The 22253-nt window shown below is 39.9% G+C and overlaps 2 protein-coding genes across 2 annotated transcripts; one reads left to right on the top strand and one right to left on the bottom strand.

Annotated features, from left to right (window-relative positions):
- The first annotated feature begins 4446 nt into the window (after nucleotides 1-4446).
- Nucleotides 4447-6272, top strand: LOC149827614 (histone-lysine N-methyltransferase SUVR3-like). Its single transcript, XM_090018181.1, is given in 3 exon segments — nucleotides 4447-5075; nucleotides 5676-5731; nucleotides 5733-6272. Coding segments are annotated over 3 exon segments (549 nt in total). The 5' UTR covers nucleotides 4447-4912; the 3' UTR covers nucleotides 6063-6272.
- Nucleotides 6273-6496: 224 nt separating this feature from the next.
- Nucleotides 6497-9533, bottom strand: LOC149827613 (LOB domain-containing protein 20-like). The gene is made up of 2 exons (XM_090018541.1): nucleotides 9216-9533; nucleotides 6497-6820 (listed from the first exon to the last, which is right to left on the bottom strand). The coding sequence occupies exons 1-2, from the start codon at nucleotides 9531-9533 to the stop codon at nucleotides 6497-6499; spliced, it is 642 nt and encodes a 213-aa protein (XP_089874667.1).
- Between the last annotated feature and the right edge of the window lie 12720 nt (nucleotides 9534-22253).

Raw genomic sequence — 22253 nt, 5'->3', positions numbered from 1 at the left:
AACATCTGGAACGCAAGCATCCTAGTAAGCAAGGAATCCTCTATGGCACCTGAATGCTCTCTATTCACCAATGCAACTGTCAGACTGAGATGATTCCAAAGGTATCTGGTTTGAACAGTGTAATTGTGATAAAATAGTCTCCCAGTTCTGTAGTTCTTCAAGTAGAGCATTGCCCTGAGATAGGATCCATCCTAGGAAGAGATATCTCCCTGAATATCACATCGCAAATCCTGTTTGCCACTGACAAACAAATGCTCTACACTGAAACAGAAATCGAATTTGGCTCCAGTGGAAACCAATGGTTAGTATAAAGCCATAGTCTAAAAATTGCTCCTTGAGATGCTTGAAGGCTGGGAAGAATCTGTTCCCATAACAGAGTTAAGTGCCTCCACCGTGAATTTGTGAAGGAAAATATGAAAATCCTTGGATATAACTTTGTTCTTTGTTTCCCAAATGAATCTAATATGCTATTAACCAACACCGCCATATGTGCCTGTTAGTGAAAGTCTCTGATTTCTGCCAATGAAAATGGTCTATAATAGCTCCAATTTTTGAGGTCTTTTTAACAATTTGTCATCGTACCTGCAAAGAAATGTTGATACAAGAAAGAACACTATTAGGTAAGGTAGAGACAACTTCATGCACTGATTGAAACCGGAGCTGTTTGTATTGGTTCTTCGTCCATGGCTCAGGTGACACCCCTGCTATCATATCCATCTGATTTTTTCTTTAGGCTATCTAGCTCTCATTAAGCTTGTGAATCACATGCATTTTCTGTTCCTCCAAAAGATTGTTGTGTACTTGGAACCCTTGTTTGGTGGCCTTCTCCTTGGGCCCTTTTGGTCATTCTCATAAGCATGATCAGGCTAAAGGAAAGCACGGAAGCTTAGGTCTGAGGCATAATGAGCACCCTTACATTGTTACATCCACAGGGCCGAGTGGGTCTGATGAGGCATGTTCCAGGGATTGGGATTGGGCCCACACAAAAAAACATAAAATTGCTGTACGTAAAGCACTTTTTCAGAGACCGAGAAAATCGTTGCACATGCGGCAATTTTTCTGTGTAGAAAACAGAAATTGCTACGTGCAATAGAAAAAAACTCACTGTACAGAAAAAATTTCAGATGCTCTTAAAGACACTTTTGAGGAGGAGCTCATACGAGGACTTGATCAAGATTAGTTATATCTGAAGCCTCTTGATAAGATAAGTTGTGGTTCTAAGGGCATCTACCAAAAACTTGTTATCCAAGGATGCATGAAACAACAATGCTAAGCATGTTTTAATAACATGATGATGTTTTCTTTCTTTTACACCGGTTTGTTCAGGAATACGAGGACATGACAACTATCATTTGATGCCATAACCAGATAAAAAGATTGTAAAATTATCACTAACAAACTCTCTTCTCCGATCATTATGAAATATCTTTATTTAACTTACAATTTGTTTTTCAACAATATTTTTAAATTTTATAAAACATGTGAAAGTATATGATTTCTTGGTAAGCATGAACAACTATAAAAATTTTGAAAAATCATCAACAAACAATAAGTAAAACTTGTACTCTTTAAAAAGAGCTTCAGCATAGGAGACGGGTTTTCTTTTTCATGCTGCCCAACCGACCATGAGTAAAGTCCTCCTTTAACCGATCATTTTAAGAGAATAGCCTCACTAAGTGGATTCTTCACACAAAATCCATTTACATCAAATTAAAGCAAGCAATGATTATTTCTTGTCAACTTTGTTACTGACAAAATATTCCTCTCAATATAAGACACATAAAAACCATCCATGAACTGAAATTAGGTAGGTAACGTGATGTGTGACTGTTGTGTTTGTGTACCACACTGAATATTGCATGTTATTTAGGGTCATGGCTGCAAATGCCTTTTGAAATATCATAACATGTGCGAGCAATATGATTATTACGATCACAAAATTGACAGATTACATGTTCTTCTCTCTGTTGTGGTCAGCTCTGACTGACCTCCTTGATTATCTTTATTAAAATTTTAAATTTTTTTAAAAAGGTTGTTCAACTCCTCTGGAGCGACCTCTACCTCAACCAGAGACACCACCTCTTCCACGACCTCTCTGGGCAAAGAAAGCCATAGTGGATTACTCTTCTTACAGGAATTGCTTATTTATTATTTGTAACATTTTCTCTTGATTTAGCAAAGGTTCATAAATTTTCATAAAAAAGGGCAACAAACTATTAGTGAAAATTAAGGTAACAAAACTTTCATAGTTTCTAGAGAAAACATTCAACGTGTAGTGAACCAAATTTTCATGAGTTACAAGTTCACAAACAATATATAATGAGTCAACAAGACATTTGATATCATTCATATATTATATCATACTCTTTTCTTCTTTTTAAACATCCTGAAGGTCCTTTAGTTAGAAGAAAGATTTTATAAATAATGAGTTGCACTCCTCTCTGCGTGAATTGAAAGAGAGCGTTTATTCATAAACGTGGGTCAAGTTGACTAAACTATATTAAAATTAGTGTTTCTTGTATATGTGTTCTATGTTCAAGATGTGTGTGCTTTCTTAACATGGTATCAGAGCCACACACTTTACAATGATTTTCTGTGTCTGAAGTTCCTCTCCAGTTGGTTATAATTCCATAACATCCAGTTCAGTTTTGTCTTTCACAGGTATGTTTTCTTCGTTAGTGTCAATCAAGCTTGACCGACATAACTATTTCATATAGAGACCACAAATCAAGTTGGTTATATTCTTTCAAGATATGATAAAATATGTATCTTGCGTCCAGACAATTCATTACAGAAGGAAAATAGGTGAAACTGAATCCAGAGTTTATGGTGTGAAAACATGCAAATCAATTGGCCCTTAGTTGGATTTAAGGGTGGACAATGGGTTGGGTAGCCAGCCATGGGGCAGTTTTTGGGTTAAGGTTTTAAGCTCGGGCTCGTTAGATACCGGGCTGAAACGGGACCCATTATATACGTGGGCTGGGTCTGGGTCTGGGTCTGGGTCAGCCTGCGGGTTATTTGCCCATCTTGACGAGTTTGAGTTATTTATTAATTTTTAAAAATATAAAAAATAAATTATTTGCATAGTAACTTGGTAACTATTATTATTTAACTAATTAGTTGCATTAATTTTATGAAAACTAAAAAGATAATTAGTTGGGTATATGGGAACTTGTTAATTATTTATAATTTACCTAATTAGTTGGGTTTGAGTTAGGCCCGACCCGCTTCACATTGGCCGATTGGGCCGATTGGGCCGATTGGGCCGATGGGCCAGGTCATAGGTTGCTCTTTAAACCCGAGCCCGTTAAGAACCAAGCCAAAACCTGACCTGTTAGTAAATAGGTTGGGTCATGTTGACCGGGCCGATGCCCACTCTTAGTTGGATTCATGCAACTGTTACAAAGTCCGTCCTAAAGTAAATCATCATACGTATTTGATATGTGCATAAGGTTTAGATCAGGTTAGAGCGATCCTACTCCTCTTAGTCTAGTATACACGTATAAGTTACATTTAGATGAGATAATTCTATTATTTTCAATTTTCTTAGACTTTACTAATAAGAGTCATTATTGAGATGAGTCATTTCTCTTGCAGGAGTTACTTAGTTCAAGCTTCTTCTTCTCACAAGCTACTTCAACAAGAAGTTTCTTGGAATGAGTCTTGTGTAGAGGCATGTAAAGATTTTTGGACGTCCCTTTACGAGGAAGACTCTTAAGGCACATTTGAAAGATAGAAAAATTCTCATAGAAAAAAAAGTTTTGGCTGAGAGTTGTTTTACATAAGAGTCATTTCTCTTGCAGGAGTCTTATTTAGATCAAAGCTTCTTCTTCTCACACACCTCTTCAACAAGATTTTTTTTTGAAATGACTCTCATGTTGTAGAGACTTTTGGATGACCCTTTTTGAAGAGGACTCTTAAGGAACATTTGAAAGATAGAGAAACTCTCGCACGAAAAAAAATTGCAAGAGTTTTTTATACGAGAAAATTTTCAAAAGAAAGTTTTTTACTTGTTTGTTTAGAATAAGAAAAACATAATAGGAAAATGTGAAAAAAATGAGAGACAAGGAGGAGGATGGTGGGTGGTGGTGACATGGAGGGTGGTGGTGGTGAGATGGAGAGTATAAAAATAAATTTCCTCTAGGTAGGAATGGAGGAATGTCTCTTTTCAAAAAATGTATTTTTTAGAAAAACTCTCTCACGCTGATCAGACAATTTATCTGCATCACTTTTCACCGGTTCATACCCCCCTCTCTCTCTACGTGTCGTGTCTCTCTGTCTATAATAGACCAATTCGCTTTCACCTCTCTTTCTCTCTATACGTGTCGTGTCTCTGTGTGTATCATAGACTAGTTAGCCTTCATTTCTCTCTACGTGTTGTCTCTTTGTATGATAGTCGAGTTTGCCTCTCTCTCTCCCTCTCTCTCTCTCTCTCAGCATGAAGAACAGATCCCCGCTAAGAGATACCCATCAACCAGACCTCTTCTTTGAGTGCACAGAACTAGTCCTTCCATGGCTACCTCTTCCCGATTTGGCCTCCGTTTCCTCGACGTTCAAATCCCTCTACCAAATAGCACAAGCCATCACCAAACGCCGCTCCTCAGACGCTTCCAGAAGCTTCGAGAATCACCAGATTCCCTTCTTCAATCCCGTCGACGGGGAGCCCTACGCATACTTCCTCTACACCCCGTCTGCGATGTTGGGCATCGCTCCTTCCACCCCAATTTCTCAACCGTGGGGGACGAGACGATAGCTCCTCTTCAAAATCTGGAGATACCCAAAAATTTTCTTACGCAGATATTGGTGCTTCAAAGGGTGTGTCTGCAGAGATTACTATAATGGGGAGGAAGGATGCCCGTGTTTGGAGTTCAATGGGTTGTTTCGTGGGGAGGTGTTGGGCGTCGGATCAAGGATGGAGTGTGGGAGTGGTTGTTCCTGCGGCATTGATAGCCGGAACCGATTAACGCGGCGCGGGGTGACAGCGAAACTGAGGATCGTGAAGCATTTGGGGAAGGGTTGGGGATTGCACGCTGCAGAGTTCATTCCTAGTGGAGAAATCATATGCGAATATGCAGGTAAACTCTTTACAGACACGAGAATTTTCATTAGGTGTTTTGTTTTTTCTTGATTGTTCAGTGTGTTGGTTGTTAAAAGAAGAGGGTGGTAATGAAATTATGTAAATGCAATTCTGCATTTTGTGTTGGAGTTAGTTTGCTGGTGTTATTTTGGTATATGCTCTGTCAACTCTGTGCTAGGAACTGATGTCCACCACTTGTTTGTCAAAATTTCCCAAACAAAGGTCCCCTGTTCCTTGGTTTCTCATCAGTTTCTACAGTCACATTCTAGATATTCATCGGCTTTTATAGATAATTGTGGGATCTATGCTTCTGCATCACATCTAAAACTTATATTAGTATCCTCTCATCTTCAGATTGAATAAAAACAAACTTCTATTCTGTATTTCACGTCTATAATTATCGTGCAAAAAAATACACATTGATCACCTAACGCCATTGGAATGTTGGAAGTTGCTAATATTTCCCAATAATATTTTACCCATAATTTCCTCCCCTTTAACATGAAACCTAGGTTCCACCTTCCTGAAATATCCAGTTTATGTCATTTTCAGTTGTGCTTCTTAAGAGATGATTCTTATCATCGTGTGGTTTCTTCAGATGAACTTTTGATAACACAAGAATCCAGGAAGCGGCAACAAGAATATGATAGGTGGGTGTGCATCTAGTGGTTGCTTTTCTTCTGCACTATTAGTTCGAAGGCATCTTCCATCTGGAAAATCATGTCTAAGGTTAAATATTGATGCCACTAGAATTGGAAATGTTGCAAGATTCATCAACCACTCTTGTGGTGGAAATCTATCAATTATACTAGTGCGTTGTTCAGGTGTGCTACTTCCTCGTTTATGTTTTTTCGCTGCTCGAGATATTTTCGAAGGAGAAGATCTTGCTTTTAGTTATGGTGATATCCGGCAAGCACGTCAAGCAGTACCATGCTTTTGTGGTAGTTCAAATTGCCTTGCTGTGTTTCCATGTGATCAAACATAAGAGGCTTTGTTGTGTTGCTTTTGCTTCCAATTTTCTTTGCCATTTTGAAAGACATCATCTTGTGCTTTATATTCTTTGGTTGAAGTCACCATTTTTTATGATTTCAATTTGTTCGTGATAACCTTTTAACTTTTGTAGTTAAGATATATTGCCGAGTGTGTAGTTCTTACCTTTTCTGCGTAAAGAAAAATGTCTAAATTGGAAGAACAATCTCTGTATTCTTGATATAATTTGGTTGATTTCATTGGTAGAGGTACATCACGCATTGCTTCATGCATGAATTTGTCTGTGACTGTCTGTTCAGACTTCCCACTGAAAGAAACTAACGATTATCATCTGCAAAAACACCTTGTTGAGACTTACATCACATTATTCTCACATATCTCGAGAAACCAGAGGATGTAGTGTTTTCTTGGAAAGAATCGGTAAGTTAGTTATTTTGGGTGAAGCATGGTGTTAGCAAATACAACTGGTTTCTGGCTTTCTTCATCATCATCATCTTCATCATTTGACGGATGAGATAGTTGAAGAGGCTCGAAGCTTCTTGAAGATGGCACTGCATCTGCCGGATCGAAATTGCCAGGATAGTTTCCTAAGCTGACCAAATTGTTTGAAGCAGAGGAATTATTGGAAAATGCTGGTTGCAGAAGACCTACATGGTGTTGCTGATGTGGGATTTGTAGGGCGTTAGCAACGGCTAGCCTGCTATTTATGAGCTGCGTTTGGACTACTGATAGCTCTGCTTGTAATGCAGCTACCTGAAAACAGTACGATTATCGAATTTAATCTTTTTTTCATAGAACTGCTTTTTCTTAGATTTGGAGGAACAAGAAGCATCAAATAAGGAGATCGTATTGGGAGGAGTCCGACAGTGTAATTTAAACGAAAATGAGCCCGGGAAGGTGGATTTGAAATAATGATGAATATAGAAAAATAAATTTTAGTAGGAATGATTGAATCCATTTCTTTATTGAAATGGGTCTTCTTTCCCTCTTCCTTTCTTTTTTCTTCCAACATGACAATCAAATACGGGCTCACAATTTTTTGGGGTCGTTTGTTTCATGCTGCAGAAAGGGAAATCAGCAGAAACCAAAATCCCGGAGGAAAATGCTTCCCAGGGGGGAGGTGCGACGCAGCTTTCCATTGAAACCCGTTATTTGGGAGGAATGTATGGGCCCCACTCTTTCTTTCCCGCTTGGTGGTTGTTTCAACCCAGGCCGGAAAGAGCACCACTTTCATGTGAACGATCCCTTTCACGTGAAAGTGGGGCATGAAACAAAAGACCCCACCACCTGTTTGTTTCAACAAGAGGGGAAGGGAAAGCCCTCCCATGGGAAAGAGCCACAGTTCGAGAAATGCCCTTTCCCACAGGAAAGGGCTTCTCCAGCCCAGCCCCAGGGATGGATTCAATCCTTTTACCGAGGACAAAATCGATCCTCTGTCAATCTTGGCCTTTGAAGCAGGCCAATGTCGTACACTGAGAGGGACCAGATTTGACAGAGGACCAATTTTGCCCTCTGCAAGTGGATTGAATCCTTTTTTCCCCACCCCAGCCCTTCTCACTACGGATATAACAAACACCCAAAATAGTATAGGTGGGAGAAGTCCACACTGGCTCAAGTGGGTCTCCGCATTTCTCACCTCCCTCTTGTTTTCATGTGTAAACTTATTCATACTCCCTCCCATGGGAAAACTATTTCACGGGAAAGACTAACCTGGCAGGAGTTTTTAGAAACTATGCCAGTCCCATGTCTTGTCAGGTTTCGCTCTTCATAGACAACCCAAACCTGGCCCCTCCTAGGTCATGTACCCGACCTGATGTCCACACTTAGTAAAATGTAACCTCTGATAACCAGATCAATTTTAAAAGACGGGGGTTCGAAAATCATGGTTGTCCTTGAAACCAATGTTACAAAATGGGCTTTGAGTAACAAAATTGGACTGCATAGTTTCTCTAATGTTCTATATGGGTTGGAATGCAATAGTTTCTCTAATGCGCTATATGGGTCACCCTTGAACTGGGTTATGGTTTTGATGTTGGATCTGCATTGGTTTAGTCTGATTGATATTGTATCTCAAATCTACACAAATGGTTGGATCCGGATCTTGGTTTGAAATGCCTGAACTGGAGCCAAGTCCAAATTGGGTTTGATTTCCTTTTATAATAGTCAAGCTAGAAGTTTGCCCCCAACGGGCTTCTAATTTGAGAACCCTCAGTTAACATAGTGTGACTCTAACTGGTCCAGCTATCTTATTTGACCCGGCTTAGTTATTTCTTATGGAAAAACATAAAAATGCCCCATTTTTTTTTGGTATACCAAGATTTAGTTAAACCTTTCAATATCTTGTATAGTGTAAATCAAAAGATTTTTTCATTCAAGAAGAGAAAATCCAGGCCAGGAAGATTACACTCAATTAGGTTAGATTTGGTTGGGAGACTCATTCATGCTTCAAGTTCAAATTTGGTCTCTGACAAGATCCTAGTCGAAATAGTCATGCTCGTCTGACTTACTGTTAGAGGGTGGTTCATGTTTGGATGCAGCCACTTATCTGGATAAGTTGGATAGGCCAGGATATTCCAATGTTATCCACAATGCAATATACCGGTTCATTCAAAGTACCTTGATAAGTGGCTGCATCCAAGTTCCTCCTTCAAGAGATCACTTAGAACCTACAGAGGGACATGATTCATATGAATGCTGACAAAAAGGAACCCAGACTAAGATCCAACTGTCACATGGAAATAAATGGAGAAGTGAGCCTTTAAAAAATATAGTATAGTATTTTGAGCAAAGAAAACCCTTCAAAACAAGTAACAACTTTGTGATTTTGTTTCCACCATGTTGCTTTAAAAAAAAAAGAACAAGTGCGTGTGTGAATCCACCCACTTAACATTTAAAATCCATGTAAATCAAGAACTTATACTGCTGCACAATGCAATTTTTTGAATGTATCTTGCTTATCTAGATAAGTGTATCCAAACACGTTTTGAACTTGTTTAAAACTATTCTTTAAATTGAAGATTTCGATGGCCACCATTTCGTTCAAGATTTTGCACCAACTTTGCAAGTCAGATGATGTAAACATGTCTTCTTCTCACACAGACACACACACACACACATGCATGCACGCACGCCATGACAATTATCAAACCTGTTGTTGTAATGCTAGTATTGTTGATACACATCCGTAAACAGGATCAGAAAGCCTTGCTTGAGCTTCATATGATATCGTCACGACCGCATCTTGCCTACGGTTTGCCGGTATGTGCAGTAGCAACTTGGACACATTACTCGCACCAAATACCTTATGGACTGCAGCAAACCTAGCGGCACCTTGGTCCGAGCCAAAGTAGGGCGCAAATATGCATCCGCTTACGCATTTCCTTCTAAGGAACTTGCATGCACCGCAAGGCACGGTGCTTCCACTGCCGTTGCTACTACTCCCATTGTCCCTACCATGTGTCACCATGTGTTTCCCGGCATCGGGACTTCGCGTAGGTGGTGTAGACTTGGTGCTATGTGGGTTTGCCGGTGAGCTTTTTGAGTCGTACCATGGCTTCTCAGGCGACTTCTTGGTTTGGGGATCCAGGTTGATATGCTGGAATTTCAAGATTCCTGTGAATTGGTGGCCGGAAAATGGCAGGTGGGGAGGGGGTTTGGGGGGATTTGAAGTAGGGGGAAGCGGGAGAAGAGGAGGACACGCTTGTCTCGTGAGTGTGTTATACCGAACATAGGCAATTTGAATGTGATGGCCATTGAGAGGCGTTACTCTTGTAAAAGTTTAAACGTATTTCTTTTCTTTTAAATATGTTTCATGCAATGCATGCCAAATTTGACCTTGCCTTTAGAGTACTTTGCTTCTCTCTCTATCTCTCTCTTTGGTATGGTATCGATGATTATGAGAGCCTTATAGTTGAATGATTAAGAATGTCCAATTAGTGATTTTTGGGACTCTGTCAAAGAGAATTAGTCGTTAATTTTTTTTAGCATAACTCTCTTATTCGAAGTCGAAACTCTGTGTGAGCTATCGAGCACTTCTACAAACTTCGTGTTTTTCTTGATTTCTGATTCTGGCGTTATCCCTGTCAAAAATGTGTTGAAAGAGAGAGGATAGATCTAGGCCTATACCAGTCCAGCTCAGTGTTTGAGTCTGAGTCATCCGAACTCAGATTTTTATTTTGTTGGAATAACAACAATATTAGCTAAAACTTTAGTGTTTGAATCTTCGACAAATTTCTTAAAAAATAACCTTAGTTCTTATCTGTCTCAAAGCAAACTTAATATAGGCGTGGACACCGAGCTGCACGCATGAGCTAAGTTGACCAGGGACTCATATATGCAACATTGTGCTAAGCCTATGTGATCAAACTCATTGACTCAAGATAAAAGTATAACTTAGTTTTGTTTGATTGGTTTTGGTAAACCAATTAGCTCTAGCTTGGTTTGAAACATGAAAGAATCGAGCCTACTTGGTCAAGTTAATGCAAGTCTGAGTGGACTCATTGGGTTAAGTTGGGCATAGTTGGCAGGGTCTGTTCTTGTTTCCTAAGTTATTGCTTTGTTGGGTCGGATCCAGGATGGAGGTTTTGCAAGGTTTGGTTGCTCCAGTCCCCCTGTATTTATCTGTTCCCGATCCGAACCATTTGCATCTTTAAGTTCAGTAAGCACTAGCACTTTTGTAGTTGCGACGAAGATCATGCTATTGTGGGCCCACCATTTGTAATATCCTCACTTGAAATCCGTTCATCTCTATGATAAACGGTGTTATGTGAACCAACATAGCCATGCAATAGCTGCTCGAGGGTGCATTTGAGTGCTTGGATCTCAAGCCGTGAGTTTGAAATCTATATACTAGAAATACACATATCTCTTACCCGAACCTCCTCCTGGCCTTTAAATTGGGCCAAAATTCATGAACCTCTATTAAAAAATAAATCTCAAATAGGGATGCAAATGGTTAAGATCCAGGAAGGAGGTTTTGCATTTTTTAGCTATTCCGAGTCTGAATCTCCATGTATTTAGCTGGTCCAGATCCAAACCATTTGCATCCCTAATCTCCAATCTTCATTTCAAGCGAAGCTGAGATTCAAATTTTTTGGGGTCCCACATCAGATTTAATGCACTCATTTACTACTATGCCACGGATTTTTCAAGTGGTGCCTGTGTCGTCTCCTTATATACTAGTCCTAATGAGAAAATCGGCAAGTGTGTGTTTTTTTAGAGTGTCCATGTGATCCGAAGCATTCAAACTCATCCTAGAACGGGCAGTCAAGGTTTGATTCCCATGGCGGGTCGCCTAAACCAGCACCTAGCATAGGCCCCGGGGCCAGGGTTCCTAGCATCTGAGTTTTATGCTGCTGGCACAACGATCTTAGGTATGGCAGGGTGAGCCAGCGCGATCAGGTCTTCGTGCCGAGTGCAGTTTCTTCGGGTTATAAATAATAATAATAAAAAAAAACTCATCCTAGAAACGTCCAAACCAATGTGTTGGGAGTTCTACTTTGGCAAATCATGGAAGGATGTTGGGTGTTTTGGTGGGAAAGAATGAGTGTGTGAGCTCTTGCATGTGTGGTTGGGGTGTTTGGTTGGTCCCCCCACACCTCTTGTGCTGTCCGTACCGTGTGGGATGGCAACCGTATCTAGTGCTATCACACCAAGAGGGTGGTGCAAAGATGGATATCATGGAGGCCTGAAAAAGCCATTCGGCAGTTTGGATCCCGGGTCTGGGTCAAAGAATGGATCTAAACTCCATGGCCTCAAGATACATCCTCTGTGACAAATATTGGCAATAACCTCTGTGACAAATATTGGCAATAATTGAAAGTATCGTGAAAGACACCATAGTTTGGTAGCGATTTAAATGTTTCAGTAAGGTCCCATTGAACCCAGCCAAGGTTGGGTCAGGCTAGGCCCTACTGTTTTTTCTTTTTTGTCCTCGCCCAGACCGGAACCTGGTCTACTATGTTACTCGGGCCAGGTCAGGCCCAAGTCTCATCAGGTTTCGGGCTGCTTGCACAGCGGAAACCGTACTCATCCATGGCATGGAACTTGAAAACATTGGGTCCCAACCCAATGTTCACTCTTAGTAATGATATATTAGGGTTAACATTACAATATTTCATTCTTGCGAACCAAAGATGGAAATGGATCAGTAAACACCCTTGACCCAGCTGTTTTTGGATTTAGGGAATTCAGTGGATTTGGAATCCAATTCCATAGCCAGAAAGAGGAATTTAATCCAATTGGATCCAATTCCACTGAATTCCCTAAATCCACACACAATTTTCTTAGAGAGCATACAAGATGAATGTGATGTAGGACTCGTGTCCCTAGGGCAATAAACTGTTCAGACTTTGTTTGACCAGGGTCCATAGCAAACTCATATTGGTCCTTTATCGGGTCCACACTAGGGGTGGCAATTTCTGACACGACCCGCCAACCCGCCTCTTAGGCGGGTTCGGGTTGGGCTTAAGCCAACCCGTTTAATAAACTGGTCGACCCGCGTAACCCGTTTATTAAACAGGTCGGGTTCTGGTTGGGGGTATGCCAACCCGCCAACCCGGCTGACCCGTTTAATAAACGGGTTAGGCGGGTGGGTCAACCCGCCAACCCGTCTGCCAACCCTCCAACCCGACCCGTCAACCCGACCCACCAACCTGCCAACCCGATCCGTCAACCCGCCAACCCGACCCGCGAACCTGAAAACCCGTTTACCTGACCAAACCCATTTATTAAATGGGTTGGCGGGTCGTGTCGGGTTACCCGTTTATTAAACGGGTCGGGTTCGTGTTTGCCACAGCCGACCCGTTTAATAAACGGGTCAGGTTCGGGTTGAGGTATGCTGACCCGCCAACCCGACCGGATTGCCACCCCTAGTCCACACCAATATCCAATCATCAAGGCCTATGTTTGACTAGGATGACCTGAAACCACAAACTTCATAAATTATACATCTAAATTTGTTGGATCCAGGTCTGGTCATATATCCTTGTTCAAAACTTTGATTGGATCCTAGTGGTTCTTGCACTGTCTTGTGGTCTGTCAATTTGGACTCAACATTGTAACCTTATGTTTTAAGTGGATCCATGTCTTGGGTTCCAATCCCCTCTAGTCATCTTTTAGGAACTTCGGTCAATGTCAGAAATCCTTCCTCACAGGGCGCAAACAGCAGGCTCCCTGATGAGCAAGGGACGGTCTCATAGCTTTTACACCAGGGGGGTCTAGGTTCAAATCTCATGGGTGTCACCTCTTGCACAAGCCGAAGCCTGGCGAATTCCTAGGAAAAGGGGTAAGCCCATGAAGTTTTAGTGACCATAAGTACGGCAGGCAAAGCCAAAGTGGCTAGTATATTTATGAAAAATCATAAAAAACATTCTTAATGTATGAAAAAATGCAATATTTTTAATTAATGATTTATGTAAGGTATCATGTCTCTATGGGCAAAATAACAACTACTGAAAATATTGCAAATATTGGGTATATTCACAACTATGATTAGAAAGAGAAGTCACTTAATGAGCTCCCTGAGTGAGTGCCTTAACCTGCAAGGAGCACCCAATAGGCAAGTCATTTTTTTCGCAAGACAAGTTGGGGTTAGGTAGACTCTAACCTGTTATTATTCAACGTAACCACTGGAGTTTGAACCTGTAATGTCCCACCACAAGGAAACGTACACTGACAGCTCCTACCCACCACACCCCCACCAGTTATTATTCACGGCAACAACTGGGGTTTGAACCTCCAATGTCCCATCACAAGGAAACGTACACTGACGGCTCCTACCAACTACGTGACTCTCCAGGCAAGTCACTTGAATGATCTTTGGAAAGACAAGATTTCACCATCGTCTCAATTGAGCAACTTGAGGCCACATCTCCCAGCGCTCTACGCGTGGCCACTTGTTAAGGGACGTCACAAGTTCGAAACCCACAGGTGGTGTCCCTTGTAAAGTCAAAGTTGAGTGTATTTTTCGGTGGGCAAGGGAGATCTCAAGGGTTTTACCAATCCAAGGTCAGCTAATGTGCGGTCAGTCATGGGGATTTTTCGATACTGAATAGGACTGAATCCGCTCATTCAAATTGTATTGTCTAAAATTAGGGGTGGCAAAATCTGACACGACCCGCCAACTCGCTTCTTAGTCGGGTTCGGGTTTGGCTTAAACGGGTTCATGTCATAAATGAGTCAACCCACCTAACCCGTTTATTAAACGAGTTGGGTTCATGTTAGGGGTATGCCAACCCGTCTGACCCGTTTAATAAACGGGTTAGGCGGGTGGGTCAACCCGTTTACTCAACCCGACCTGTTTATTAAACCAGTTAACTGTGTCGTGTCGCCCGTTTAATAAATGGGTCGGGTTTGCCACAGCCGACCCGTTTAATAAACGGGTCGGATTCGTGTTGAGGTATGCTGACCCGCCGACACGACCCGCCAACCTGACCCGATTGCCACCCCTACTAAAAATCAATACCAAAAACCAAGTTGATTTGGCTTATTTTCTAATATTTTAAAAATTAATTTAAATCATTTTTAATATTTTTGTGACGCGTCATTTGATGGTTAAAAATTGGCCAATTCAGTTTGATTCGAAAATCGATTCAAGATGTGATAAGATTATGACAACATCGGTCTAGATATTGCTTACGAGGGTTTTGGACATCACTCATCAGGTAGGGGGTGACTCTTCAACACAGCCAAGTTGACAAGATGTCACGAATTCAAAATCCTTGAGTGTGCGCCCTTTGCCACAAGGCCCAAGCTCCACGTACCTCCTGGCGAGAAAGGAGCAATGTTGTCAGTATTGTCACTAATAGGCCTGAATTGGCTGATTCTTATGGTATTGGCCCATAATCGATATGAAACAGGGCTGACCTACTTTTCAAAATGCTAAAATCGTTAAAATAATTTCAAAATTTGTTATTTTTTAATATCATACTAATATGTGTCATCTATTAAATGACAACTAGTCGATTCAATTTTTTTTTTTAAAGTCAAGCTGGGGTTAGGCAGACCCTTACCAGTTATACAACTACATCATTAAGATTTGAACTTGCAACGTCCCAACACAAGGTGACGTGCACTAACTGCTCCTACCAGACAAGTGGAGTCCTCATTGGTAAAACTAGCCGATTCCGGCCGATTCATGACTATTCAGGCCCGGAATCAGCCTATTTTATGAATCATTTTGAAAATGGATTCAAGGCTGATACTGGTACTCACAACATTGGGATGGAGGACTTGATGGCACGTATGAGCGCCACATAAAGTACACAAGACTTCCTTTCAGCGGAAATCAAGTTTGACGGGGGGTGGTCGGACTTAGTTTCTGCAGACAGAGATCTGGATCTGGTAAGCAAGCCAAATGAACTGAACAGTGCATGCTCGAACTCAGCTCGTTGACCAGCGGATTGAGCTTGTGTTCGTGTTTAGCCAAGCTGAGTTCAAACTCAATCCGTTCTTGAATGAGACAAGCTAACTCGTGTAAAAAGATTCTATATTATTTATACATGGAATAAATATAATTCATATTTTATGTATATTGAATGGTTTTACACTTCAAATATATATTATTAGGGGTGTCAGCCGGTCGGGTTTGGTTACGATCCAAGTGAAAACCATACTTGGGCCAGATTTTGATTACGGTATGGGGTTTGGATTCGAGTCTAATCAGGTTTACTATAAGAGAAATCATACCCCAGACTCGATAAAAACTATGTGAACCAGACCCAGATCAGACCCGATAAAATTATGGGTCTTAATTGGAACTCAAGTATGGCCTGAGTCTGGTGTACAATTTCACAAACTATTATTAATCGGACCTTTGGGTCCGGACTCGAGTATGGGGTCATCTTATTTGTCACCATACCGGAACCCTATAAGGTTTGGTCCGAGTAAACCCAACCCGTTGACACCCTTATGTTTTATACATAAAATATATATTGATCTATACAAGCTCTCCGGAACCGAGCTGAATACACTCTACTTGTTTAAGCTAAACAAACCGCTCATGGCTTGGCTCGCCAATTATATGAGCCGATTATAAACGAGAGGGTGACGAGCCAAACTGGGTGCTAGGTTCGTTTACCTGCTTTCTGTAAATCATGACCAATTTCTGCAGGAGCTTTCGCATTTTTATGGTGTGAAAAGGCTTGGAAAATGGTTGATCGTACACTTGTCAGCAAATGGGTCCGGGTCCGATACGCCTAAGCTATATTGACAGGTGTGCCAAGATCCCAAATAGACAACTGCTTGACTTCCACGCTACGTGACCCAATATTACTTTAGATTATTCACAAGAACTCACCTTATCTTTTTGATAATTCAAATTAATACCTTAAAAAATTGTAATTCAAAATCATCAGTAGTGAATCTTCAGTTATTCAAATCAATACTCTGATAACAATTTTTCCTTTAACATGGCTAATACTAAATAAATTCAATGCAAACCGAATTTCATCTCATTTTTTTTATTTATAATCCAAAGAAACCACACTCAGCATGAAGACTTCATCGCGCCGGCTTTGCCTGCCATACCTACGGCCATCATGTCGATGGCGTAAAACTCTGAAGCTAGGACCCTCGCCCCTGGTGTCTATGTTGGCCATAAGGGGTTTTAACCTCATTAAATATGTTTTTTTTGCCTATTTAATTAGTAAATAGCTCTCTTTCTCTATTTTATATATATATATATATATATATATATATATATATATATATATATATAGTAATTGTTTCCTCCTAGGGTGTACATGGTCTTATTTAAATTTTTATTTTTTCTATATTTTTTTTTTATATTTCAACTTTACATATGTGATCTACATGGTTTGTTTAGCCTGGCTTTTGAGTCATCTGATTATGACAAGTGAGAAGAAATTTGTAAAGTTGAAAAAATGAGTGGCTGCAATTCTTATGAAGTTTAAAGCTCATAAATCATATTTTTTATTGGAAAACATTGTCATAAAAGTTGACTTTTTATTTGAGTGACAGTAAGAAATGCCAACTTGAGGGCTAACTACAGGTATTCTTTTGGTTAACTATAAAATAAATGAAATATACATTTAAATTACTAAATTTTATGAATATGAATCTGAACTATATATTTTTTTATGTTTTTGTAAATAACCTTATTACTTTTATTCAAATTATTGCCCTCAAGGATCCTCACTTGATTCAGTTTCACAGGGATCGAAAGTTTATGCTTCTTTGGGTTCGAATCCAGATCTGAGAATAACTGAGTGCATTTGTTCTGGATCTTGTTCAGGAAGGGAATAATCGAATAGAGACCATCCGAGATAATGTGGGTGGAAACAGTTCTGGATCTGGGTCTGGACCCAAAACCATATGCACCTTTAAATTCAAGTCATGATGAGATGTGAGGTTAGCTGGACCTGAATCAATGGTTTAGGTCTGGTTCTAACCTGATCCAGACTTCAGCCAACCCATATAATGGGTTAGACAAATGGGAGCTTGATCGGATTGGTTTCAGATGGAGCATTTTCAAAATGCTCGTATTGTTGTACGGTTTGGATCCATACTTAGGTCGACAAGGGTTTATTATTAGGTCACCATTGAATTTTGGCCCATTCATGGCCATGTCAACATTACTGAATCCATGGAACATTCCGGATGTTGGTTCATTACCCTGATCATTTAATTGTTATCATCTATTGTCCTCTTGGTTTTTTTTAAAGGCAAGATAGGGTTAGGCAGACCCCTACCAGTCATACAACTATACCATTGGGTTTTGAACCTACGACGTCCCAACACAAGGTGACTTGCACTAGCTGCTACTACCAGACAAGCAGAGCCCCACGTTGGTCATAGATGGTCATCTTTCCGTGGGAGAGAACCACTATTATATTATGCAAGTGAGCCTGGTCTATGCCTCAAGTGGGGTTGGCGTAGTGGGGTGGGGCCTTGGCTGCTAGACAGGCAGTCAAGGTTCAATCCTCATGGGTCCTAGCTTTGTTGTTTTACGTTGCCGGCACGACAATGGCAGGCTGAGACAGCTTGACCAGGTCTTCGAGTTGTAAAATTGAAATTTGAAAAGAAAGCCTTTAATAGCTTGACTTATAGCAAGGTGTCCTTTTCGAGAAAAATCTCGAGAGAAAGATTTGTGACATTAAAATGTCTCCATTAGAAGCTTACATGGGAAATAGATCTGTCAAATCACTTTGATTTGACATCTTCACCGTCCATAGGTCCTTGTGTATATTGTGGACGGTGAGGATGCCAAATCACTTGGCAGACCTAACCTTATGTACACGCTGATATTCATGAGACTTGGATTGAGGGGTCTAATAGTAAAACAATAGAGCTAGCGTAGGTGAGTGACGTTGGCCGAATCGTGTCAGACCTGACACTTTGGACTGTGACTCACGTTTCAATTGAAAAGGACAAAGCCCGCAAACGAAGAGAGTCCAAGTTTCAAGGCAGACAAGGACTGGCCTCAAAGGCACGTGAACGTTGTGCTCTTGGAATCATATTCCTCCTCCACAGGCATCAATGATTGTGGGCTTGATGGACGTTCAGCGCAAAACAACAAAAAAATTCTGTGTCAAAAATGAGTTTTTGCACACAAAAAAGCATCGCAAAAGGGTTAGGGATGTGTGCGTTATTACAAAATTGTATCAACGTGCTCGTTCTTTTAGACATTTAGCGGCACTTTCTAAACACACTAATAGTCCTTTGCCACGTTTTAACCCGATTTGGGGATGAGATTTTTTTTTTTTGGTTTCTGCGCTGGCCATCCATAAAATGTGCGATGAACAGCCAACATGATCAAATAGGTGCTCAAGAATCTACTCTCTCTATGTACATATAGAGTGATGGGTAGGTGCTGTAATGCATAGGTGTTGAAGTCGTGCTTAATCGCACTCAATCATGTGCCTTTGATGGACGATTAGCCAAAAAAAATGCTAAAAAGACGTTTTTTGATAAAAAATGAGCTCAAAAGACCCTTTGCCGGCATTTTTTAAGTATTGCTAAACTTCAAAAGGATGTGTGTGATTATAAATTTGTAATATTGTGCATGTCCTTTTTACCTTTAGTGGCATTTTAAAAGTGCCGCTAAAATGTATTTTTACCTTTTTTTATGTCAAAATGCATTTTTTTTTGCGCACTGACCGTCCATCAACATGCATGATGTACCGTCTCAAGCACCTGTTCATCAAGTAGCTACACATTTTACTATATATATATATGTGGTAATTTTGCTACTCATGCGTAACGAATTCTTAATGGAAAAGAGAATATAATATTTTTACTTTTTCAGATTTTTTGCACTTCAGACCATCCAGATGTGTTCTATATATTAAGTTTAGTAGAAACCAATGTTTTCATTATCTGTATCCGCGTTGAATCGTTTGGCCAATGATTCAGGTGAATTGGCCGCTACAATCATTGAATCGAATAAAAAGAATTAAAAATTATTTGTGTCAATCAGAACGTGTGATATGTGTTAAAATCATTAAAATAATATTAAAGTTTTAATTTTAAGCTTTTTATATGTATTAAAAATATCTGATTCAGGTTAGTATCATATGATACGATACATATCAGCCGATTCAGACAGATATTGATAACATTGGTTTGAATAATGTTTTGGTGATGTATATGTCAAATTCTACTAGGGTTAAAAAATTAACAGCGTACAATGTACTAAATTTTCAAACATCAAAAAAATAAAAAAACTCTGGTCCAAGGGTCCGGTCCATTCATACTATTTTGAAATGGCACCCACGTACCCGGTGAGATTTTTTTTTTTTTTGAAAGGCAAGCTGAGGTTAGGCACACCCCACCAACTATTATTCAATCATGCCATTGGGGTTTTGAACCTGCAACATCCCACCAAAGGGAGACGTGCAAGGACAGATCCTACCATTAGTACCTGGTGTGACGACCGAACTATTATTCGTTTGCTGACAATGGACAACCTAGTCAGGGGAGTTTTGAACCTGCAACATCCCACCACAGGGAGACTCTTGACAGCTCCTACCATTGGTACCTGGGGTATGAGTGCGATTATTTTTTTAATATGAAATTCCACTTTTATTTTGTTTTTGATCAAAAGCAACGTCAGTCTTTTGAAACCCGTTACACGATAAGAATGCCATAGAATACGTATAAAAAGTGTTGAAATTGTACCAAGCGTTGTTGTTTGTTAAGAGAGCTTCTATCTTCCTTTTAAAGTTTTTGTTTCTTTTTTTTTTATCAGCAACACGAGGTTAGATAAATCTCGAGTTACCAAAAGCTTTTTAGGTAGTCTGAAAGCGTGTTTCTCAAAAACTTTCTCATTTTAGAAACTTCTTAAGAATCTCGATTCTCTCACACTTCTGGTATGCTTTTCTACATGCTTTTTATATATTTTTTCTGCTTTTTTTCATGCTTTCAGTCCCTTCCCATGTATTTTCTTTAAATTGGTAACCATCATTGTTAGATTAAAAAAAACAATTATTACATAAAAAATTATAAAATATAAGAATAGTCTTTTATTTTAGTTTTCATTTGCTTTTTATTCTGTTCTTACATTGGTTTCTTTTTATTCTTATTCTACTTTCAAATTAATACTTTGTTTCTTGTTTCCTATAAATTTTAAAATGTTTTGATTCTCGCTTTTGCTTTCGGTATCGTTTCTTGCTAAGTCACACAGACTCGACTATAAGGTCAACGTACCTGCGTTGACACGCCCTGACACAGGTGTGGCTTTGAACACAAGACAGATACGGTCAACCAAGTATCAAACTCGGTCAATGCACCGAGGTTGAGTCTGTTCACATTTTAGACTCGATCAACTTTGACTGAGTTTATTTTTATCCACTTTTTAGAACAAAAGATGTATAAAAACTAAAAAATAAATAAATTTTTTATATATTTTTTAATATATATATATATATATATAACCGTGTCTCTTAATGAACACAACTTTGACTGAGTCTTATATATATATATATATATATATAACAGTGTCTCTGTGTCCAAAATTTTGAATTTGCTCTGCACCTCACCTATACTTCTACCAGCACCCATGTGACATAGGTTTCTTGTTATGTAAAACCCCTTCTAGGGTACATTAAAGTCATATAGAACCAACCAAAAGATACTGATCCTGTTGAAAACACTCACCACATCCCTTCGAGAAGACTCAATTATCAGCTTGTTCACTAGATCAAATCCCAGCAAACATTTCCCCCATTACCATTCATAATCCCCTTTATTAAACAACCTCCCTATCCACCCAATCCTGAGGTACCAGCTTTCACTGTTCTGCATTGTGAACCCTATTCTCCATTTTTCTTTGGCTACACTAAAAATTGAAAGTGTAATCCAACCCATTGGAGGGGGTGCCTCCATCTAAAAGTTGCATATTACAAGTTTAACATCAAGTGATGGTCCACCTCTTTCAAAATATGCACTAAGTGCTCCCTAGTAGGCATTTTTTTTCATAAGAGTGCAAGGGGAATTAAGGCCTCCCCATTTACAATGGTTACACAATCATCTGCATACCAGTGGGTATCGAGCTTGCAATGACCCATACTATGGTGACATGCACTAACTGCTCCTACCAAACAAGCAGAGCCCTCGCACTAACAGCTCCTACCAAACAAGCAAGGGATCCACTTGTTTGGTAGGAGCTGCTAGTTCACGCCACCATGTGTTGGGACATTGCAAGTTCAAAACCCAATGGTATGTTGTGTAACTGGTGGGGGTCTGCCTAACCCCAGCTCTGTTGGTATTCATGAATCATCTATGCATTTGATAGGGTATCCTCGTGTTGGGAAGGCTATAGGGCTTTTTCTCTTGCCCGGTCTTCAAACAGAGTTTTTATTTTTTTATCACCGAACTAGACCTTCCTAAAAGCAGCAACATTTCAATTTGTGAACTTGGTCAAGTGTCACTTGACAGTAAATTGAGCCCTAACAGCAGATAGGATTTCCTTCTCTAGAAAGGAAATACAGACACCATGAAACTGTTACTGTTAGGGTAGGTCTTAGATGTTGCTTATAGTTTCATATTCTGCACTTGGCATTTCAAGAAGAGCCATATCTACACAGCTTTCTTGATTGCTTCTATACCAAGCAAATTCGGTGAAGTTGGTTGCTTATTTGGAAAAGAACTTGTGCGGTATAAAAAATGTAAATATTGGCTACTACCAAAGGTACGGAACTAATGAGCTAGAAATCTAGCCACATAA

Source organism: Nuphar pumila, chromosome 10, assembly GCF_984573655.1.
Source record: "Nuphar pumila chromosome 10, dmNupPumi1.hap1.1, whole genome shotgun sequence".
NCBI lineage: Eukaryota > Viridiplantae > Streptophyta > Magnoliopsida > Nymphaeales > Nymphaeaceae > Nuphar > Nuphar pumila.
The sequence above is the reverse complement of the archived record's forward strand: the minus strand, read 5'-3'. Positions and strand labels throughout refer to the sequence as shown.

Excerpts from the sequence above, each read along its gene's own strand:
- LOC149827613 (XM_090018541.1), bottom strand. The coding sequence starts at position 9,533 with ATGGTGACACATGGTAGGGACAATGGGAGTAGTAGCAACGGCAGTGGA. Across the intron at positions 6,821-9,215 it reads TACTAGCATTACAACAACAG|GTAGCTGCATTACAAGCAGA; the intron begins GTTTGATAATTG and ends TACTGTTTTCAG.